This window comes from Pelophylax lessonae (assembly GCF_965119305.1).
Source record: "Pelophylax lessonae genome assembly, chromosome: 5".
Lineage (NCBI taxonomy): Eukaryota > Metazoa > Chordata > Amphibia > Anura > Ranidae > Pelophylax > Pelophylax lessonae.
The window spans coordinates 184,418,550-184,442,409 of NC_138772.1; the positions used below are offsets into that span (position 1 = coordinate 184,418,550).

The window sequence follows — 23,860 nt, forward strand, 5'->3', positions numbered from 1 at the left end:
GGTATGTACCGACGACCAGGTGGCCGCCTTACATACCTGGACCACTGACGCCTGATGGCGAAAGGCCCAGGAAGTACTGAGCGCTCGAGTGGAGTGCGCCCTAACAGGGAACGGAGGACTCAGACCCTTAATAGAATAAGCCTGTACCACCGTTTGTCTAATCCATTTGGCAATGGTCGCGGCAGATGCAGGCAAACCCTTTCTGGGGCCATCCGTGATCACAAAAAGTGAATCCGTCTTACGGAAAGATTCCGTAGCTTTCAGGTATACCCTGATTGCCCGAACCACATCTAAGGAATGCAACGCATGTTCCCGATGATGCTTGGGCTGAGGACACAAGGAAGGTAGTACAATATCTTCATTCAAATGAAAATCTGAAACCACCTTAGGAAGAAAAGATGGCTTAGGATGAAGTACTACCTTATCCCTATGAATCACTAGGTATGGGGACTGGCATGATAATGCAGCCAGTTCTGACACCCTGCGAGCAGAAGTAATAGCCACGAAGAAGGCCACCTTCTGGGATAAAGTAAGCAAGGGAATCTCCCTGATGTTTTCAAAGGGAGGTTTCTGTAGAACCGACAAAACCAAATTAAGATCCCAGGGCGGTAAGGGCGCGCGGACTGGAGGAGCCAGGTGCCGCACCCCCTGGATGAAATTCCGCACCAAGGACTTGGTAGCTAAAGGTTTCTGAAAGAAGATTGCTAATGCTGAAACTTGACCCTTGATGGTGCTCAAGGCTAGCTTCTGCTCAACCCCTTGTTGCAAAAAGGCCAATATTCGAGTCACCGAATAGGTACGTGGAGGAAATCCTAAAGATTCGCACCACGCAATATAAGTCTTCCATGTGTGATAATAGACTTTGCTGGAAGTCGCTTTCCTTGCTTTAATAAGGGTAGGAATGACTGAAGTAGACAAACCTCTGTCCTTCAGTACTTGGGTCTCAATGGCCAGGCCATTAAACCCAGCGACTGTAAAGCATGATGGTAAATTGGTCCTTGAGACCACAGACACTCCCTGAGACGAAGTTCCCACGGAACGTCTACGACTAACATGTCCAAGTCGGCCAAGCCGGCTTGAGGAGGCCAGCCTAGAATTTCTAGGACCACTGGCGCTGATAGAATCTGAACCAGGCGTCCCTAGAGGTATCTGGCCACCGACCATCCGAGAAAGTCTGGTCGTTTTCTGTTCCCACACATTTATCAGATACCTGATTGTTATCAGGAAAGGTGATCTTTTCTGGTTGAACCTCAGGGACCGAAGTCACCCGACTAGAGGCTACTTGGCCTATCTGGTCAACCAGATCCGATTCCTGTGAGGTATCGGGACTAATCTTAGGAAAAGGTAAAGAAAAAGATCTATTCAGGGAACGGTAACTACTGCTTCCTGTAGTACTTAAATGTTGGAAGGGAAGAATCGCACCGGTAGTAGTGGTTGATGCTCGATCTAATGTCCTGAATACCGGTGAAAACGTCCCCCCACCCTGAAACCGGGTGGGGGCGCACCTTCAGGCTGTGTACTCCTTTGCTTCGGGTTTGGCTGGGTTGGTCCTTTGCTTGTCCGACCAGCCCTTCTTGAACCCTCCTGGAGGAGTCTTGCCTTTCCCGCTAGTACCAGCCGGGCGCCCTTTATGGGCGGTAAAGAAAGGTCCTCGCTTGTTGCGAGGTTCCTTAGCTTTAGCAGCCTGTGGCAAAAAAGTGCTCTTGCCCCCAGTGGCATCCTTAATGATTTCATCTAGGTTGGCCCCAAATAGACGATTCCCCTGAAAAGGGAGATTAGTCAAGGTCTTTTTGGAACCTAGGTCAGCTGACCAGCATTTTAACCACAGCACACGTCTGAGGATCACCGCTGACTTAGATGCATGCCCTAATAAGGGAGTAGTGTCCAAGGCTGCGTCACAGATAAACTGTAGCCCTTGTATAATCTGTTCCATCAAATCAGATGTCTCCTGGGGAATATCTTTTCCCCTAAGATCTTGGCGTACCATTTTCGCCCATTCCGTAAGTGTCTGGGAAACTAGACCAATAACAATTACTGGTCTAAATGCTGACCCTATCAGAGAGAAGATGGTGCGGGACTCTGCCTCCATCTTTCGATCCACGAAGTGTCCTCCACTGGAATAACCGTGGCTTTATTCAGCCTGGAAATAGGTGGATCCACCACTGGTGGTACCGTCCATTTCTTAATGATGGATTCCTCAAACGGATAGCGTCTAGCAATACGCTTGGAAATAGAAAAGGTACGTTTAGAATGCTCCCATTCTCCTTTAATCTGATTACCGAAACATTTAGGTACAGGAAAAACCTTCACCGTTTTGATGGGCTTATTAGTACCAAAAGGAATCTCTGTTTCAGTTGCCTCTGCCGGTAAAGCCTCAAGTTTTAAGGTTTCCTGCACTGCCACAACTAGTGCGTCCACCAATGCTTCTTCCTGAATTATAGCAGGAGAAGAAGCGTCCTCCTCACTGTCTGAGGGGGCTTTACCTGGGATAACAGCCCTTGCAGAGGAACCTGCAACTGCAGTGACTATCTCTGAATCTGAGTCAGAGGTGTCAGATAGTATAGGGGTAGGCGGGGGTCGCTTCCTTGACCCCCGTCCCTGACAGGCCGCCTCCACCCGAGCCACCATAGACTCCAAAATTGCTGTAAATGACTCTATACTCTGTGCACCGGCGGGTCCCGTGGCCCCCTCGAGGGAAACAGGTGGGGGAATATGTGTGGCAGGGTCCATGATAATTCCAGTCACTTCCTGGATAATATAATTCTAAAATAAATTTTTTTTTTTTTTTTTTTTTTCCAGACCCCCAGCGCCACAAAAGCCCCTTAGTGTTACCTGCTAGGGATCCCTATCGATCGAGAGAGAGAGAGAGATAGACCCCCAGGCTCACCACTTGATGCTCAGAGTTTAACCACTTGCCGACCGCCGCACGACTATCTACGTGGGCGGTCAGCCCCTCACAGGCAAAGTGACGTAGGTCTACGTCGCTCGCCTGTGAGGGTTTAGGGAGCGAGCGCGCGCCGCCGGAGGCGCGCTCCCGCTCCCGCGTGGTCACGGACCCCCCCGCGCGCGTGACCGGCGGACCCGATCGCCCCCGGCCACTCTGCGATCGGCGGGGGAGAGGGAGATAGTCAGGCAGCTTGTGTAAACAAGCTGCCTGTCATTCTCCTCTCTGTATGAGAGCTGATCACATGGATCTACTATGTAGATCCATTGATCACTCTGCATACAGTTGAAGCCACAGCCAATCACAGTTAGAATCACGCCCCTAGGGACACACACAGCCCCTCCCTCTCAAATAAAGTTAACCCCTTCACTACCAGTGCATTTTTACAGTAACAGTGCATATGTATAGCACTGATTACTGTAGAAATGTCACTGGTAACCCCAAAAGTGTCAAAAATGTCAGTCAAGGGTCCGATCTGTCCGCCGCAATGTCGCAGTACCGCAAAAAAAAAATCGCAGATCGCCGCCATTACGCGTTAAAAAAAAAAACAACAAAAATGACAAAAATCTTTCCCTTTGTTAGTAAACGCAATAACTTTTGCGCAAACCAATCAAAATACGCTTTTTGCGATTTTTTTTACCAAACATAGGTAGCATAAAACAAATTGGCCGAAAATATTAAAAAATTTTGATTTTTACATTTTTTTTTGGGGGAATTTCATATAAAAAAAAGGGAAAAATATTGCTATTTTTGCAAAATTTACGCTCTTTTTTTGTTTATAGCGCGTGATCAAAAAATCGCACAGGTGATCAAATACCACCAAAAGAAAGCTCTGTTTGTGGGAAAAAAAGGACGCCAAATTCGTTTCGGTACAGCGTCGCACGACCGCGCAATTGTCCGTTAAAGTCACGCAGTGCCGAATCGCAAAATGCCCTCTGGTCGTTTAGCAGCCAAATCCTCCGGGGCTTAAGTGGTTAACTGCAACAGGTTACAGCGCTGTCTTGACAAACAGGAAGTCTTTTGGCTGGCTGCCCAGGAAGAAAGGAGGCGGCTCCGCCCCTCTACACGCCTTCCGGCGCCTCCCCCAAGCTCCACGAGGTGTTTGGATCACCTCAAACATGGCCGCCCCCATGCTGGAGACACGAGGCTACGCCAAAATGGCGGCTCGTGCGATCCAGCAAAAAAAAAAATGGCGGCGGCCTGTACTGAATAGCGGTGTGCTGCAGGGCACACAACACTCTCTCTGCATGGGGATATGGCGTGGTTGGCGGTACCGGCCCTGGCGGACCGCATGGCCATTCGGGAGGCCTGCTAATAGCTGGAGATCTGATTAGGAAGGCAGTCTACATGTCCGTGGCTTCTGACTGGTAGGTAGCTTATTCTTAACACCGTAAGATTCCCAGAATGCCACAGATTACATCTTTTTAACATGTATACAATTAGATTGTTAGCTCCCAAACCAAGCCTCCTGGCTTTTTGCACATAAAATCACACTCAAAGTAGGAGGATCTGTGTCATGTTATAGGATAGAGAGGGACTCTATCTTACCATACAGAGAGGGGCCCGCGTTCACCACAAGACCCGTCAGGGGAAAAGGGGGAACATACTACTCACCATACCGGAACCAGGCGGGCACCAACTCCTGACAGTACCCCTCTCCACCGGGGCGGGAGGGCTGTCGACCGATACGGACGCCGTGACTCATGGTCTTTGGCGTTTCAGCGAGACGTTTAACTCGCGTGGACAGTCCTTTAATGGGACTTTGTCGCGGCCGACCCAGCGCGGAGCTATGGCCTGCACGCGCTCGTAGGCTGAACTGGGGTGACCACCGGATCTCAACATCCAGCCCGTCGCCCAGTTCAGCTTTCTTGCTTGAAGATCTCACAGGAACACTGGAGAAAAAAAAAAGCTGTCTAAAAAATCCTTTAAGAAAAAATTCTTGCCAGGACCTAAGATCCCAGCAAGGTATCTAGGTCCTTACTCCTAACTAGACAGAAAATAACTGATTTGCTGAGGCAGAGAGAGAGAGGATATACCCTCTGGGACTGCCCCTAGGGTGTGGCCAGAGCTTTTTAATTTCCTGTCTAGTCCTGCTCCTGTGGAGGCAACATAACCCGAAGGTGGTGTATCACCGAGGACTACGTCTGTCAATGAGCGCTAGAGAAATAGGGTTTCCATCCATCCAGATTTGACGGATCGGATGTCAGTGGACATGTCTCCGCTGACATCCGATGCCCCATAGGGATGCATGGGGGGGGATGCCCCATAGGGATGCATGGGGGGGATGCCCCATAGGGATGCATGGGGGGGATGCCCCATAGGGATGCATGGGGGGGATGCCCCATAGGGATGCATGGGGGGGGATGCCCCATAGGGATGCATGGGGGGGATGCCCCATAGGATAGCATGGGGGGATGCCCCATAGGGATGCATGGGGGGACCGCTGTGTGAAAGAGCCCTTAATGTATCCCTAGACTGCTTGATTGGCTGATAACCTGGCATTTCAGGTGAGGGTTTGACAGCACCGAGCATCTCTCGGCTCATTATTCGCAGAAGAACAGGAAACGTGTTCCTCCTGCTCGCCATCCCAACAGTTTATTTTGCTTTCATTTCTCCCATAGAGGAGTAGGAGAGCCCAAGATCCATGACAGTAAAGGGGGAAATGTGGCCAGGGGGACAGCACAATAAAGTTATTGGACACCTCAAAACTGCCTGGATCTCTTTTTCACATGAGCAGGGAGCTGGCTAACAGCTCTAGCCAGTGCCAAGCAACAGAGAATAATTTCCTTAAGATGTTTTGGAGCCACCACAAATACCCGTAGGACCTCAAAAACTGGGATAGGCCACTGTTTATACACAGGTTCAGCTGTGCATGAGAACGGATCAGACGTGCAGCCACGCGGAAACATTTAACAGTCTTAAAGCTGATGATACCCTGCTGACGGAGTTAAAGAACCTGCCATTATTGGTTCACAAACATGGAAGGTCTCTAAGGGACTTACTTGTCTAGGTGGACCCTAGACCAAAATAATGTTAAATCAGTCACCAGACTATCACAGAAACAGGGCTGTTACAGGTATTACAAATCTAACATCTGCACCTCCTTAAAGTGGTTGTAAACCCACTCTGATCACTTTTACCTATAGGCAAGCCTTTAATAAGGCTTACCTATAGTACTGTAAATATCTCCTAAACTTGCACCGTTTAGGAGATATTTACATTTCATGCAGCCGATGATGTCATCAGTGCATGCGCTCAGAAGAAACGGCCACCCGTGCCATTTCTTCAGAGCCCTGTGCCGTGACCAGCAGCTCCCACGCGCAGTCCAGGAAGGAAGATGGCATTAGATGGATGTGGCCGCAAGCAGGGACGAAGAGGGCTTTGTTTAGAGGTGTCACATAATGTGCTAGTATGCGATGTGTACTAGCACATTATGCATTTACTTTGCAGGGAAGAAAAAAAAAAAAAAAAAAGTTTACTTTCTCTTTAATATGCGGTGAAATCTTTGCACATTCACAAAATGGCAAGCCTTACCAGATACATAATTATTTGAACTGCACTACTGAATATTGTGTATCCCTTTTAAAATGCCCATGTGCACTGGTATATGTAGGCAAGACGAATGGCCCCTTTAAGCTGAGATTTTAGGGACACAGTGACATTAGGACAGCCTTAGCGAAGTCCTCACCAAACCCTTGGCTGTACATTTTGTTCCAAAAAACAAAACAAAAAAAACACATCAGGTACATGAATTTAGGGACATGGTAATTAAACATTTTAAACGTCTGGTAAGAGGTTGTGACTGTGATGGTCTCCTCTTACGCAGGGAGGCTTACTGGATTTATATGTTAAACACTCTACAGCCCATGGAACTTGACTCCAACCCAGGGCTTCCCAAACTTTTTTTGGGCCGAGACCCAATTGTGAATACAGTTATTTTTCGGGACCCACTTGCTTGTAACTGAATATTGTAAAGCACTACAGAATTTGTTGGCGCTATATAAATGCAAATAATAATAATACATATTTTAAAGGGAGGGGGATGTTTAATTAAAATATAAATTTACTACTTTTCAATATATTATTGAATACACTTGCCAGATGTTCTTAATGAGGGGTCAGAAACCTGTTGCATGTATGGCATATAAGCAGAGTTGTAAGTAATCAGCACCCTCAGACAGTATAAAGGCAAACAGAGGACAGAAATCAACCACACCAGGACAGTGATCAGCAGGCTATATGGCACCCACCCCCCTTCCTCTCCCAGCGGTCCACAGTGAAGGTGAAGCCCCTTATTTGCCCTCTGCAGGGTCCAGCACACCTCACCCAGAGTCTCCATGGTGAAGAGCTCTATGCTGATCTTGGTGTCCTGGCTCTTCTCCTTCAGATCCACTACTGGGGTCACAGAAGCAGCCGCAAACTCCTGACACCGCCAGGCCACCTGGTCCTCCTATGACACCGAGGCTGCCGTCTCTGCCTGCTATAGCTGAGAGAATCCCGCCGCCAGTCTAGCCACCACCGCTGCCGCCAGCAGGACCGAGGAGCTGGCTCTGCAACCCATGTACATATTCTACATAACAGCCCACATACGTACTCACTGATGCAAGTATCCTCCTCACGGGAAATGCAGACCAGCCTCCGTAAACTGTGTTGGCGGGGTCCTGAATCCATTGCAAATTTGACTGCTCTGGCTCCCACAGCACAAAGTAAGCGGGCCCACTCTCAGTGATTTCTGGCTCAGCGCGACCCACTCAAACTCAGCTCGCGACCCACCAGTGGGTCCCAACCCACAGTTTGGGAGCTCCTGCTCTAACCTATCCTTTACCCGTTTCCTTCATGAGAGATCATTTGGCATCGGACATGTTCAGGACTAAACTCTGTACGTTTATTTTTCACATTTGTCACCATTCCCCCCCCTTTTTCATTCCTCTTCTCCCCCCTCCCCCTTCTTGCTGCTTCTTTTTTCTTTGTTCTGTTCTCCATCTGCCCCCTTTTTTCTCTTGCATTCTTCTCTTTTCCGTTTCTTTTTTTCTTCCTTGTGTTAATGCGGTTTCGTAATTTTTATATCGTTCGTTTTTAATTTTGTATTTAAATTTTATTTACATTTTTTTTTTTTTTAATTTGCATTTTTTTTTTCTTTTGTTTCTATTTTTTTTTTTCATTTTCTTTACATTACTTTAAGTTTTTCACACATTATTTGACTTTCCTTTCCCATTCCCTGTGCTCGCTCTTTTTTTTTTTCCCCCTTCTTTACTTCTTTTTTTCTCTGCATTATCGACTACTCGGAGCTCCAGGACATTGATCAGTAGCCTGGACTCTTCCAGAGTCCAGACCCCCTGAACACACTCTGTGCCAAGGACGCCTCCCACACCCGGAAAGGCTGGTATTCGTGGTGACCACCGTCCAGTACAGGGGAAAAAATGATTTTCCCTGACGAAGTGCCAGAGAACAAAGCCACCAAACCAGGGACGCCCTCGTACTCTGGCTCAACAGGATCAGGTTGTCTAGAGACTGAGGATCCTTGTTCCATTTCACCAGAATCTCCTTTTGCAGAGGTTTTGTGGGGAACTGTGCAAGCAGAACCGCCTCGAAGGTAGACACCATCAGACCCAGCACCCGCATGCAAGTCTGAAGAGATGACCATCTGCTGGACAGCAGAAGCTGAATTGCCTCCAGCAACTTCTGAAGTTTTTCCAGAGGAAGAAACTCTGGCTGAGGCCGAATCAAGAGTCAGAACCCAGATAGTCCAGGCTTGTGGACGGAACCAGAGCAGACTTCTGAAGATTCAGAAGCCAACCAAACTCCCTCAGAGTTTGCAGAGTAACCTTCAAGTGGTCCAACAGAGCAGTTGAAGACTCTGCTCGCAAAAGCAGGTCGTCCAGGTACCCCAGCACAGCAATCCCCCGCTGACGCAGTAATGCTAGAACCGGGGCCAATACTTTTGCGAAGAACCGAGGAGCAGAAGCTAGACCAAAGGGTAACGCCACAAACTGATAATGCTCCTCGCCAACAGCAAAGCAGAGGCAAAGCGGAGGAAACGCTGGTGGGCGACACATATTGGGATGTGAAGGAAGGCATCCTTTATATCGATGGAGGCTAGCAGAAAAATACACTGACCAAGATCAGTGATTTAGCACTCACTGTCACAGCATGAATGAAAGTGAGCACACTCACAGGCAAATCATACGTGAAAAATTAATCAAATCATAACATTAAAGGAAGAAGCACAAGTATAGAACCTCATCCGTGGACCGTGAATCTTCACTGTGTGATGTCCATTGGGCAAAGAACAAAAACGATAACAGCAGCAAATTCTTTCTAATAAGAACAGTCTTGATTATCCAAAGGGCAGGAATGCTGTCAGGACCGGCAGCTCCTAGAGAGGTTGGGATCCCTCCAGACAAGCAGAAAAAACAAGAAAGCAAGGGCGCCAGGTCAAAAGGAGTAAATGAAAAGTGATAACTTTATTGTAGCAACTTACATTGGTAAATACAATCATCAGCCTGTGTAGTAGCCAGGAAGGATCCTCACAATGAAGGCAGATGGTGCGTGCTCATCTACAGACTCCGGCGGCAATCCTATCCTGTGTGAAGAGCTGTGCAGGCACTGGGCTGATGCTGGGTATAGCGAGGGCTCCCTGGATGGGCAGCCTCACTGTAGCCCGTGACCGGAAGTGACGCAATGGCGCACTACTGGTTCCTCCATGGAATCCGACAGGGGCCAACAGCAGAAGGCAAAGCGAATAGTGGAGGGCGGGCCGCAACGTCGTTTCGGAGGTCCACCTCCTTCATCAGGCAGGCCCGCCCCTCCACCATCAATGAACTTCTATGCAAGCTATGACTTTTGACCTCAATGAAAAAAGTGGACTTTGATTAAAAGACATCAAAATAGAGAAAAAAGAAAAAAACAAGGGACAATTGGAGGATTCAGAAAGAACCCTCATAATTATATCGTAGAAAAGCTGTATGGACAACTATGTCCTATTGTAAACATTGGTTTTCTCGAGGGTTGGTGTAGTACACCCCCACCTCAGCTTCACTAGTGCAGGATCCATCCCTTACATATCATTAAAAACTGCACAGCTGTGTATATCACAGAATTGCATACACATATTAAAAGAGAATAGGATAAAATAAATAAAAATTAAACGTTAAGACAATAAATGACTAATCTAAAAAGGAAGATGTTAGACATTACAGCATATTACAAGTACTTGTATATATCCAAATATCTTAACTCCTAATTATTTTTATAAAATTCTTATTAAAAACAATGATGAACTTATCAGAAAAAATGATGAAATTATGAAAATGATGGTAATTGGTTTACTGGTGAGATGTCGCCAATGATCATCAGTCTTCATCACAGGATGGTGTTTATTTCCAGCTTCTCATTTAACCCCCCAAGGGGCTAAAGAATTGAGGTTGGAAATCCAAAAAGTTTCCCTATAACAGAGGGACTGGAACCATTTTGCAATCGAGTCACAGGGAGGAATGGTCTCAATGACCCAAATACGTAATCCCTCAGTTGACCGATTGTGGTGTAAACGAAAGTATCTGGGAACACTATGTTCCACAGAACCCTTCTCTATCAGTCTCCTGTGGTCTCCAAAACGGGCCCGCACTGTGCGGATAGTGCGACGCACGTAGAGGAGACCACAGGGACATGTCAAACAATAAACAAATTCAGTGGAACAGCTGAAAAATAGTTTGAGAGTATTTCTTCCCAAGTGGGCCCTGAAACCATTTCTGTCTGGCACATTTTGCATTGGATTTTCTTGCACTGAAACATGCCCACTATGCTGCAGAAGGTGGTAAGGGACTGTGAAAAAGTCTTGGGCCTGGTGATTCTACTAGGGGCTACTATGTTTTTCACACTCCTTGGTCTCCTATAGATCACTTGAGGGCGCTCTGGTAGGACAGACGCCAATTTGGGATCCTGCTTGAGAATCCCCCAATGGCGTCTAATGATGCGTTCCATCTTTTTATAGGCATGTTGATACTTCATTGTGAGGATCCTTCCTGGCTACTACACAGGCTGATGATTGTATTTACCAATGTAAGTTGCTACAATAAAGTTATCACTTTTCATTTAATCCTTTTGACCTGGCGCCCTTGCTTTCTTCTTTTTTCTGTCGATGGAGGCTAGACAATCCCTCTGATGTAGGGACGCCACCACTGTGGAAATGTGAACTTCTGTACCCGAACAAAGCAGTTTAGCGCCTTGAGGTCCAGGATTGGATGCACCTTGCCTTCCTTCCTGGGAACTGTAAACAGGTTTGAGTAAAAACCTTAAAAAACGTTCCGATGCTGGAACCATCACCGCTTGAAGAGTAAAAAGTCTTGCACTGCCCCGTAAAGATCCCTTAAAGTGGAGTTCCACCCTAAAATGATACTTACCTCCATCCTCTCGCTCCGGGTCACCTGAAAAACAAATGGATAATCGCATTTTTTTTTTTTTACTTACCTCGTAGAGGATAAAATATACTTACCTTACTTCCTTCTGCCTCCCCTCGGCAGCCACGGCCCGTCGTCACTTCCTGGCTTTGCAATGATTCCTGGGAGCTGAACGTCATCGCTCCCAGGAATCATTGCGCCTGCACCAGCCCCGACGTCAGTTCCGGGGCGCGCGGGTCATTCCCTTCTAAACAGCTTCTGGGCATGCCCAGAAGCTGTGGAGGGATGACGCGCATGCACCGGAAGTGACAGCGGGGCCGGTGCAGTGCATCGTGGGACCGAAGAAGACGGAAGAGGACGCCGAAGAGGATCGCGCTGGCTTCAAGCTGCCCACACCTGAGATGGCAGTGCTGGACAATACTTTTTCAAGGTAAGTATTTGTCCTAAAAGGTAAGTGCAACCCAGGACAGATCAGAGGCTAGCCATTGTGGAATGTACTAGCCCTGACTGTCCCAGGGGTATTTTTTTAAAAAAAAGTATTCCAGGGTGGAACTCCGCTTTAAGCCACAGGTGTCAAAACACAAGGCCCGCAGACTGAATGTGGCCCCCCTGGCCATTTCATGTGGCCCTCGCACCTCTCCTGCGGCACCCCTCGTCTCTGCCCCCGCCTTGTCTCAGTAGTCAGCAGCAGAGAGGACAGGACTCCTTTGCCAGATCCTGCACTCCTCTGTGCAGCTGCAGAAAGGCTCGTGTTGCCCCCACCCCAGTCCGCAGCAGAGAGGAGGGCAGAACTGCCCCTGACCCACCCCCCCCCCCCCCAGTTTTAGCATTCAGCAGACTCTAGAAGCTGACTGCAGCCCTCCTTTGGTTCTTCTCCAGACCCTGCACGTTCTTCTTCTTCCCAGATCCACCCGCATCTTCCTAGCAGCAGCACAAGGTAAGGGATGCATTATAATGTAAGGAAGAGTGGGTGACTCTTGACTTGTCATGTAAGGGGGCGTGGGGTGCTCTGGACTTTCAATCTTACAGATATAACAGGCCCTTTGAGGGCAACCATAATGCTGATGTGGCCCGTGATGAAATTGAGTTGGACACCCCTGCCCTAAGCGAGTGCAGGTTGGAAGGGAAGAACCTTTCCGGGGGATATGATCGAAAGCCGGAGCGAATGACTTTGTGGATCAGGGATGTAGCCCCACCCCAGATAGGGGTGAGGGCACCCCTTCATGCAGTGGAAGTCTTGTCCGCAGGCCTGGCAGAACCCGCTCGTGGTTTGCCCGACCAAGACCTTTTAGAACCCCCAGCGGAGGCCCTGAAGGACTTAGATCCCTTGTCTTGAGACCCTGAGGGACAAAAAGGCCACTTGTGAGCTGAAAAGAAAGGCCCCCATCTACAATGGGGCTCTTTACCCTTGGAAGCCTGAGGAAGAGTATTCTTTCCCCCTGTGATGCCTTTTCTGAGGTCATCCAGAGAAGCTCCAAACAGGCAATAACCCACAAATGGAAGATCGGATAAGGCCTTCCTAGAAGCCTGGTCCACAGACCAGCATTTTCAGCCAGATATTACGGCGCAGGACCACTGCTGAGACAAATAGTCTAGAAATCAGGAAAGCGGCATCCAAAGAGGCGTCACAGACAAACTGTAGCCCTTGGACCAACTGATCCACCAGCTCTGCAAATGCGGGGGGGGCAGTTTCTCCTCCAGGTCCCGGCACAGAAGTTTTGGCTACAGTTTGTGACACGAGGGCAATAGTAAACACTGGTCTAAGTGCTACAGTGAACATATGGGTCAAGGCCTCTGACCTCCTATCAGCCAGATCTGTAAAGACAGGGACTCTTCAACCGGGATTACAGTGTCTTTATTCAACCTGGAAACCGGGAAGTCCACTACAGGTCCTTATGAGGATTCCTCATAAGGGTACCGCATCGCAAAACGTTTGGGGATTGCAAAGGTGCATTTTAGGCACCCCCACTATTTTGTGATAATATCGTTAAAAGACCTTCCCCCGCCTTTAAAGGACCTCTGGGTGCCAAAGGTGACCTGCGCCTCCGATGCTGCGTTAGTCGCATCCTCCATATCTAAGGTTTCCCGCACTGATACAATCAGTGCATCCACTAGTGCCTTTTCATGTTCGGCTAGAGGAGCAGAGGAATTCTCCTCACCATCTGAGCATGCAGGGTGCATGGACGCAGACCCCGAAGGGTAACTCGCAACAATGGCAGCCGAGTCAGATTCAGGATCTGATGAGACAGGGGAAACAGGTGAAGGCCGGGGGACGCTTTTTGCTAGCCCGTTTGCCCAGGACCAAATCTACCTTGGACACCAAGGACTCCAGGACTGCCGTCAGTGCAGTCAGTTGGTGGGACCCAGAGACTCCATGAATGGAGAGGGGAACCCACAAAAAAAGTGCACTACAATCCCCTGGGTACTACTACTGCAATAGCGGCAGGGCAGAGGGAGAGGAAAACCTCACACAAGGACTCACCACCAGTCAGGTACTCACAGTCTGAACTGCACACCATGCAGCGTTAAGAAAGAGATCCAGAAATCAGCACTAGAGGTCGAGGAAGGGCTCCCACCCGTCTCCAAAAACATTGCCGCTGCTTTTTACAATGGGAACCCACATACCCATTGTGGCTACACAAACATGGCGGCCGATCTGTAGGATAAAGGTCTACAAGAAAATGGCAGCAACACGCGGCTCCCGGGGGCCCCAGAGCCCAAAAAACGATCCCAACAGGAAGGGGGGCCCCAGCAGGCCCAACCCCCACCTGAGGATCAATCGTTAGCGCGCTCCCCCCACCGCCAGTGCCGCACCCCACGTCGACCTAAAAAGGTATGTCTAGTCTTACAGATATAACCGACCCTTTGAGGGAAACCACAATGCTGATGTGGCCCGCAATAAAGTTGAGTTTGACACCCTTGCTCTAGGGGTAGTGGGGGGGGGGGGGGGGGGAGAGCTACTTGGCACACCAGGAAAAAGGTGGGCACCGCCCTGGACAGGGCACCACTCCTTCGCAATGTGGGTGCTGTCAGCCAGGAGGAAATGATGAGACTCATGCCAAAGCCAGTTCGTATGCGCCTACGCAAAACGGTTAACTCGCAGGCCAGCCCCGTCCAGTGGGGCTATGTCGCAGCCGACCTAGCGTGGAGCTGCGGTCTGCAGGTGCTCACTGCCTGGACTAGGGGGACCCTAAAGGATTTATATGATCCAGTTCGTCACTCAGTCCAGCACTTGATTGTAGCTCTCACAGGAACAAAAAAATAAAGGAGGAACAAAATAAATTAATTCCATTTAAAAGAAAAAAAATGCCAGGACCAGAGATCCCAACAAGAAACTAGGTCCTTACTCAAGACTAGGCAGAGAAAAACTGAAAACCTATAGCAGAGAGTGGGAGTATACCTCAGGGACTGCCCCATGGTCAAGATTTTTTGTCTGCCTAGTGTCCTACTCCGGTAGGGGGCAGTATAACCCAATGGTCATGAAGATGAGAACTGTGTTCCTCAATGAATGAAAGAGAAATTACATTTTTGCTGCAGAGGATACCTAAAATAAAACTTGAATCTTAGTGCAGACTTCTGCGAAAATCGATGAGCCAATCACAAGCAGGAAATTACATTTTTGGAGGTGTTTTGCACAAAAGTATGCAGAACTCCTTTTAGGATGTTATATCGCATTGAATTTTACAGAAAATACATCACTATTACATAACAACATTACAATATGGCTACAATATTAATTTTTTTATTTGCTAGGTGTTTTTCCCACAAGAGTAGAATTACCCCTTTTTGTGGTTAACGTGCATCTCTGCTGACAATTTTCAAAAAAAAAAAAAAAAACACAAATTCACTGCAAGTCAATGTTAAAACATAAAAATACTTTTTAGAAGCACTAAAAATATATGTTAAACATCTGTTTAAAAACTTGTAAGATTAAGGAAAAAAAAAAAAAAAAAAAAAGGATTTTGACCCTAAACAATTATGGTTTTTCGGTACTTAAAGAATTAAGGAAGTAGAAAGAATAAAAAACGCCTACCGAGTAAATTTCATATATTCCTTTGCGCCCTTCATCACATTCACGCCGAACCCAATGGCGGTTGAGATATGCACAAATGCCATTCAATACTTTACTAGAAAACCGATAGTCTTCCCACTGTTGTGTGTAAAACTTTAGTACACTTTCATCCATGAGATCTTCTCCATCCTGCAGAGTGAGCACATAAACCTAATCATACAAAAGATTCTAGGGTCATGTTCTTGGAATATCTATGTTGGTTAGCAATATTTTAGGACAGAAATACATTCTATTTTACTCATGTTCCTACCACACATTCTAGTCAAAAAAGTGGATATCCCGTTAAAGTTCATACGAATCAGTAAGGCCTCATTTACACTGCTGCTGATAAACTAACGTTTAGGTGGCGTTTTTTTTCAGCAGCCCCTGAACTCTCCTCTATGTTATCTTATCTATCCACGTACACAGACATTTAAAGTCGTTTAGAGGCAGTTGAGTTTAGTAGCATTTTTTTTAAAGCAAAAAAACCAGTTTAGACGGAAGTTTATTGGCATTTACTATGCCAAATGCTTGTAACCGCGTGCAAACACATCTAAATGGGGTAACTTGCGTTTATAAGCGTTTCGTTTATAGGTGTTTTCTGACCATTTTACATTGTAAAAATGCTGCTAAACGCAAATGCCGCTAAATACGCATAAATGTGGCAAAACAGCGTTTTTCCCCCTCGGTTACTAGCTGTCATGTTCAGCATTCAGAAGAGGTTTTCAAACGTCCCGTGTACATGAAGCCTAAGGCAGATCACATTATTATGAGTAAATAAATAGTACCTTTACTTGCCATGCATAAAAAAAACGCTGCTCCCGAGCTCCCTCGTGTGACACAGAGCCTAGATCACATGCTTTCTGGCCACCAGGAGCACAGTGGGCGTTTCACATCATTAGAGACTGCAATGAAACTATTGTCAATCAGACAGACTCTGTCTGGTAGACTAGACGTAAAATAAGAGGAGCAAGGTACAACTATTGTGAGGTAGAACTAAGCAGCAACCAGGCTTACATTAAACTAATCTTTCAAATATACAGAAGACAAAATAAAAAGAAAAAAAAACTTCTCTTTAAAAAGAAACACTCACCTTCAGAAGATTTGTTAAATAACTCTTCAAAAACTCTTTTAATCTCTTGTAGAGTTCAAGCCCAACAAACTGAGCCCCTCCAGGGGTCTGGCCTTTTTTGGACTTTGATGGTGGCATTCCAGAACCTCGTGCTTGATTAGATTGGTGTACACTTGTACAGTAGTTATAAACGTGACTGAGCTGACAGGTTAAAGAGCAAAATAACTAGGATACATAAAACGCACATTTAGAATAGAAAACACAAAAAATGTCATGACATGGAAAAAAAAAAAAACACAAAAGTTAGCCCAATTTTTTAGTATAAATGTGAAAGATGATGTTACACAGAGTAAATAGATACCTTACATGTCAAGCTTTAAAATTGCGCACATTAGTGGAATGGCGCCAAACTTTAGTAACTCCATAGGCAACGCTTTCAAACTTTTTACAGGTTACCTGTTTAGAGTTTCAGAGGAGGTCTTGGGCTAGAATTATTGCTCTCACTCTACCATTCATGGCGATACCTCACGTGTGGATTGAACTGCATTTACATATTTGGGCGCGACATACGCATGCGGGGACTTGGGGCGCTTTAAAAAATGTTTTTTTATTGTTTATTTTTTTTTACACTTTCCCCTTTAAAAAAAAAATTTTGATCACTTTTATTCCTATTACAAGGAATGTAAACATCCCTTGTAATAGGAAAAGGGCATGACAGGTCCCCTTTATAGAGAGATCTGGGGGTCAATAAGACCCCAGATCTCTCCTTCAGGCTGGAAAGCCAGAAAAAAAAAAAATGATCTTGGCTTTCCAGCCGAGATCCTGGCAGTATTTACATCTGCCAGGCCGGACATGACATCATAACATCGCGCCCGGGCCTCCGAAAGTCAAAGAGACTGCTGGGTACCATCTGGTCCTCTGTATTCTCTCTGGTGTACTTCCGCCACTGGTGGATTCCTTCTCCGGCTCGCGGATCGCACAGGCTCGCTGGTAGAAGCACCGGAGGGCAGCAGGAGGGACGAGTGGGGGGTATCATTCAGATATCACCACTCAAAGCCCAGGAGATCACATAACGTTCTGTGGTATGTTGTGAATATCCTCCGTTCATCGTTGTCAGATCCTCCTCGCAGCTGTCAACTGCTAAGCTCAGCAGCTGTGAAAGTCTCTTGATGCCCACCTTCCTTTCTCACCTTCTCCTCCATTAAGAAATTCCTTGTATTGTTTTCACAGAATGCAACACATTCTGTGAATTGGGGAAGGGAGGATAAATGAGATGATCCCCTCTTCCACTCACAGAATGTGAGTTTGTGCTTAATGAAAGAAGGGGAGGGCAGGTGTTGGGGGAACTTTCTGTGAAAATTATCTTTCCACAATATCTTGTTTTGCAGATAGACTAAAATTGTGTTGGGTCCGGGTTCACATCTGTGTGGTGCATTGCATTTTACATGCAGTTTAGGGCACGTTAGCAAAGTACTCTATAGCAGTGGTCCTCAACTCCAGTCCTCGGGGCCCACTAACAGGCCAGATTTTAAGTATTACCTTGGGGAGATGCAGACTAGAATACTGCAATCACTGATTAGCAAATGAGATCACCTGTGATGTAATTTAGTTATCTTGCAAACCTGGCCTGTTAGTGGGCCCCGAGGGCCGGAATTGAGGACCACTGCTCTATAGAATGTGCATTTTCATGAAAGCACATCAAAGATGCAGCAAGCAGGATTCTACTTCCATACTGCACCTAAAATGTTTTGTCCAATCCAAAAAAAAAAAAAAAAAAAAAAAAAAAGGTTCAAGGAATTTCCAAGACGATCGGTTTAGTTTATGCTCAAAAATTACCAGTAAACAGACAAATGTCAAATAAAATTATTATCAGTGACAGATGTAAACTGTTGGTAATGGGAGTAATCAAAGAACGATCCCAGAACTGTGACATCTGTAGAAAATCTGCTACCTAACAGCACATATCACTGCAAAAATAAGTTATCTCCAGGAAAATGTAGGCTTTTAATAGAAATTGTTTGCATTTTGAATGATGTTACAACTTATACAGCTTCTTGTTCAAATCTTTGTGGGATTGGATAAAAGCGTTCTATAGCCAGCCCAAAAATGGGAGGGTGTGCATTGTGAGCCCATTACAAACTAATAGAAAATATTATTCGTAAAATCCCAAGGGTAAGTTTCTAAGAAGACCATATACAGTTCTTTTGGTAAAACGAACCCTCAATTATTTTAAATCCCAACTGAAGATTTACAGCTTTTTATCTTTATCCACTTGCTGACCGCCCTATAGCACTTTTACTGCTACAGTGCAGCAGCTGTGTGCAGGATCACATATTCATAAATTATTCTGCACTTCCGCCTACAGGGGAGGTGCACCATTTCTGCTGGGATTATTCAAAGCAGAAGCCGACCACTGGGTGCCAGGCACTATGTCTGCCGGCACCCGACGATCATCGGGAAGAGACTCGGAGTGGAGCTCTGCCTACGTAAACAAGGCAGAGTCCTGTACTAAAGGGGGAGGGGACACATTCTGTGTTCCTGCAAAGCAGGGACTCAAATCCATCTCTTACCCTAGTAAGGGGCACACATAGTAAACAAACACTGGCTAGGCAAACATTTAACCCTTTGATTTCCCTAGATCTTTAACCCCCGTCCCAGCCCGTGTCCTGAATACAGTGACCGTACAGACCGTACATATTTTTTAGCGCAATCACTATTAGTGTCACTGGTTCCCCGCAAAGTGTCAGTGTCGGATTGTCAGCCGCAATATCGCAGTCCCGCTAAAAATCGCTAATCACTATCATTTCTAGTTTAAAAAAAAAATTCTAATATATATATATATATATATATATATATATATACACACACACACATATATATATATATATATATATATATATATATATATATATATATATATATATATATATATATATATATATATATATATATATATATCCCCCACAGTTTGTAGACGCTAAACCAATCAATATACGCTTATTGGGATCGTAGAATACATATTGGCCTAAATTTAGAGAGAAAAATTCAATATTTTTTTATCGGATAGCTTTTAGAGTAGAAAGTAAAAAATATTGTTTTTTGTCAAAACTGTTGTCTTTTTGGTTTATAGCGCAAAAAATATAAAAAAAAAAAAAAAAGAAGAAGTGGTAATCAAATATCAAAAGAAAGCTGAATTTGTAGGGAAAAATTGTCAGTTAAAGTAAAGCAGTGTCATACTGCAAAAAGTGGCCTAGTCATTAAGGAGAGTAAATCTTCCAGAGGTAAAGTGGTTACAGTTACAATAATGATTTGTGGCTGATTTTCGCATGAAAAAGTGCTAAAATAACTTCCCTCTGTAAAAATTCTGCTCCTCCTCTCTCCACTGCTCTATGCTAGCATAGCTGAGTAACGGTCATATTCCTCCACACAAGTATGCTCACATAGACCTGTATTAGGAAGAGAAGGGCATGTCAGATTAGTTCTGTTACTGGAGGGCCATAGTTTGGACACCCCTGTGTTACAGAGTACTGAGGCTACTGAACAATTGTAAAAGGAAAGTTGTAAGACCATGCCTATCTGCATAGCTTTTTCTTTAAATGTAACTGGCCTTGCAGTGAAAAGAAATGCCTACTACATACACTGACCCCCCCCCCTGGCAATGCCCGGTTGTAAAATGTCCTGGCACCAAGCCCTTTCCCCATTAAGTACTTTAGTAGTCCCAAATGCATAATTATTACACCAATTAGGGCGTAAGTGAGCTATACAAGAACTTAACCACTTGACCCCTTGAAGGTTTTACCCCCTTCACGACCACAACATTTTTTGCTTTTCAGCACTGCACTAATTTAACTGGCAATTGCGCGGTCATGTAAACACTGTACGCAAATAAAATGTGTATGTTTTTCACTTTCTATTACAAAACATATTGAATGAAATCAAATTTCTCCATAAATTTAGGCCAAAATGTATTCTGCTCCTTGTCTTTGGTAAAAAAAATCCCAACAAGTGTATATTAATTGGTTTGTGAGAAAGTTCTAGCTTCTACAAACTATGGTATATATACGCAGCTTTAGACGCTATACTAGTAATGGCAGTGATCAGAGACTAAGGCCCCATGCACACGGGACGTTTTTAACGCCGCTGTAAGCAGCGTCAGGCGTTTTCTTTTTGCAGCCTAAAAACGCCCCTCCATGTTATTCTATGGCCTCATGCACACTCAGACGTTTTTGAGCTGTAAGTGGCTTAGACGTTTTTAGGCTGCAACAAGAACCCACCACCTGCGCGTTCTGAGGACCAGCGTTACAGCGTTAAAAACGCCTGACGCTGCTAAATGCTGAATAACTTTGCTATAACGTTGCTTAACGTGCGTTAAGCCACGTTATACGTTTTTTTTTCTTCTATTCAAAATCAATGGTTCCCTATGGGATCCTATTGATTTGAATGGAGGTCGCACCGCAACACCGCAAGTCGGATCCGACTTGCGGGGTGACTTGCGCTGTGGGAATCTTGAGGGGGAACGCCACGCCAAAATGGGAAAAAAACGGCGTGGGGTCCCCCCCAGGGTTCCAAACCAGGCCCTTCGGGTCTGTTATGGAATTTGAGGGTAGTCCCATGCCGAAAAAACGGCATGGGGTCCCCCCCCAAAATCCATACCAGACCCTTAACCGAGCATGCAGCCCGGCAGGCCAGGAAAGGGGAGGGGACGAGCGAGCGGCCCCACCCCCCCTGGACCACACCAGGCCACATGCCCTCAACATGGGGGGGTGTTGGTGCTTTGGGGCAGGGGGAGCTCTGCACCCCCCACCTCAAAGCACCTTGCCCCCATGTTGATGAGGTCAAGGGCCTCATCCCCACAACCCTGGCCGGTGGTTGTGGGGGTCTGCGGGCAGGGGGCTCATCGGAATCTGGAAGCCCCCTTTAAAAAGGGGGCACCCCAGATCCCGGACCCCCTCCCTATGTGAATGGGTATGGGGTACACTGTACCCCTACCCATTCACCCCATAAAAGGCAGTGTATGGAAATAACGACGAGACGTTTTGGAAAGTTTATTAAAAATCTTCATCCGACTCTTCTTGTCTTCTCCTCTCCGGGGTCTTCTGCTCTTTTGCTGTCCGCCCTTCTTGTCTTCTCCTCTCCGGGGTCTTCTGCTCTTTTGCTGTCCCCCTCTTCTTGTGTTCTTGTCTCCGGGGTCTTCTGCTGTCCCCTCTTCTGCTGTCCTCTCTTCTTTTCTTCTCCTCTCCGGTCTTCTGCTCTTTTGCTGTCGGCTGTCGGCTGTCTTCTTCCTCCGGTCCTCCTCCGACGACGTCTCCGCTGATTATGCCTATCTCCGGTCTCTTCAGCTTATTATATAGCCATTAGGGGCGTGGCCCCGATGACGTCATCTGGATGCCCCGCCCCCTCATGTCACACATGACGTCATCTGTGACATGAGGGGGCGGGGTCTCCAGATGACGTCATCGGGGCCACGCCCCTAATGGCTATATAATAAGCTGAAGAGACCGGAGATAGGCATAATCAGCGGAGACGTCGTCGGAGGAGGACCGGAGGAAGAAGACAGCCGACAGCCGACAGCAAAAGAGCAGAAGACCGGAGAGGAGAAGAAAAGAAGAGAGGACAGCAGAAGAGGGGACAGCAGAAGACCCCGGAGACAAGAACACAAGAAGAGGGGGACAGCAAAAGAGCAGAAGACCCCGGAGAGGAGAAGACAAGAAGGGCGGACAGCAAAAGAGCAGAAGACCCCGGAGAGGAGAAGACAAGAAGAGTCGGATGAAGATTTTTAATAAACTTTCCAAAACGTCTCTTGTCGTTATTTCCATACACTGCCTTTTATGGGGTGAATGGGTAGGGGTACAGTGTACCCCATACCCATTCACATAGGGAGGGGGTCCGGGATCTGGGGTGCCCCCTTGTTAAAGGGGGCTTCCAGATTCCGATGAGCCCCCTGCCCGCAGACCCCCACAACCACCGGCCAGGGTTGTGGGGATGAGGCCCTTGTCCTCATCAACATGGGGGCAAGGTGCTTTGAGGTGGGGGGTGCAGAGCTCCCCCTGCCCCAAAGCACCAACACCCCCCCATGTTGAGGGCATGTGGCCTGGTGTGGTCCAGGGGGGGTGGGGCCGCTCGCTCGTCCCCTCCCCTTTCCTGGCCTGCCGGGCTGCTTGCTCGGATAAGGGTTTGGTATGGATTTTGGGGGGGACCCCATGCCGTTTTTTCGGCATGGGGCTACCCTCAAATTCCATAACAGACCCGAAGGGCCTGGTTTGGAACCCTGGGGGGGACCCCCACGCCGTTTTTTTCCCATTTTGGCGTGGCGTTCCCCCTCAAGATTCTCACAGCGCAAGTCGGATCCGACTTGCGGTGTTGCGGTGCGACCTCCATTCAAATCAATAGGCTCCCATAGGGAACCATTGATTTTGAATGGAAGAAAAAAAAACGCTGCTAAAAGCAACGTGTCAAAACGTGCTATAACGCCAATGGAAAAAGCTACTGAAAGCACGTTTTTACAGCTGCTTTTTCCGGCGTCAGAACTAACTTTGACGTACGTTTTTTCTAACGCCCCGTGTGCATGGGGCCTTATAGTGTGACTGTGATAGTGTGGCGAGCAATCTGGCGCTAACAAAAATTAGCTGGGAGGGTCAATGACAGATATCGCTGGTGACATTAATACAGTGATAATACTGTACACTGTACTAATGGCACTGGCTGGGAAGCAGTTAACATTAGGGAGCAAATAAGGTGTTAACTGTGTGTGTTAACTGTGTGCCTAAAAAATAGGATGCAATGTATGCTGCTTTTACTCAGATCTGGCTGCTTTTTCTCCATGAACTCAAGAGTTGATTTCAGGAAGCAGAAACTGCCAGATCGCCGTTTGCTTGTAAACACAGAACTCTGTGCTGTGATTGGCCGAAATCATTGGCCGAAACCTGCTGACAAATTTGTGCGGTGTCCAATCACAGCACAGGTTAGCAGGGGGCATGCACGTGCGCACCCAAAAAGAGGCAGCGACGTAGGGGTATATTGCCTAACCTGTATTAAATATACTGTGGGTGGGCAGAAAATGGTTAAAGAGCAACTCCACAATTCCATCTAAGTGATCAATCTACATTGCAAGAAATTTATAAACTTTTTGGCAGATTCCCATCGGTTTGTGGTCTGAAGAAATAGCGGTTAGGCTAGGTTCACAACTTTGCAGCCACCGGGCCGCGGTTTGCGCATGCACAAAAGCACATTCATTTGATTGGGCTACCGTGCCCCGCGACATACAGGAAAGAAGTCCCTGAACCATTTTTGAAATTGCAGCCCGCATGTTAACCAAGGTTCCTTCATAGTACGGGTGCGATTTCCAGTGTGGGCGGCGTGCTATTAGGATTAATGGGTCCTGCATTTCTCTGCGTCGG

General features: G+C 46.8%; 1 protein-coding gene across 3 annotated transcripts in view; it reads right to left on the reverse strand.

The window, feature by feature from the left end:
* Positions 1-23,860, reverse strand: part of CUL1 (cullin 1) — a 171,015-nt gene that overhangs the window by 66,935 nt on the left and 80,220 nt on the right. For 2 of the 3 annotated variants that reach the window (XM_082258153.1, XM_082258154.1), the window contains exons 3-4: positions 16,485-16,659; positions 15,374-15,562 (exon numbers count right to left, since the gene is read on the reverse strand). In XM_082258153.1, the coding sequence (XP_082114279.1) occupies positions 15,374-15,562; positions 16,485-16,659 (364 nt within the window). The remainder of the gene's footprint in view (positions 1-15,373; positions 15,563-16,484; positions 16,660-23,860) is intronic. The other variant, XM_082258155.1, reaches the window with a different exon arrangement.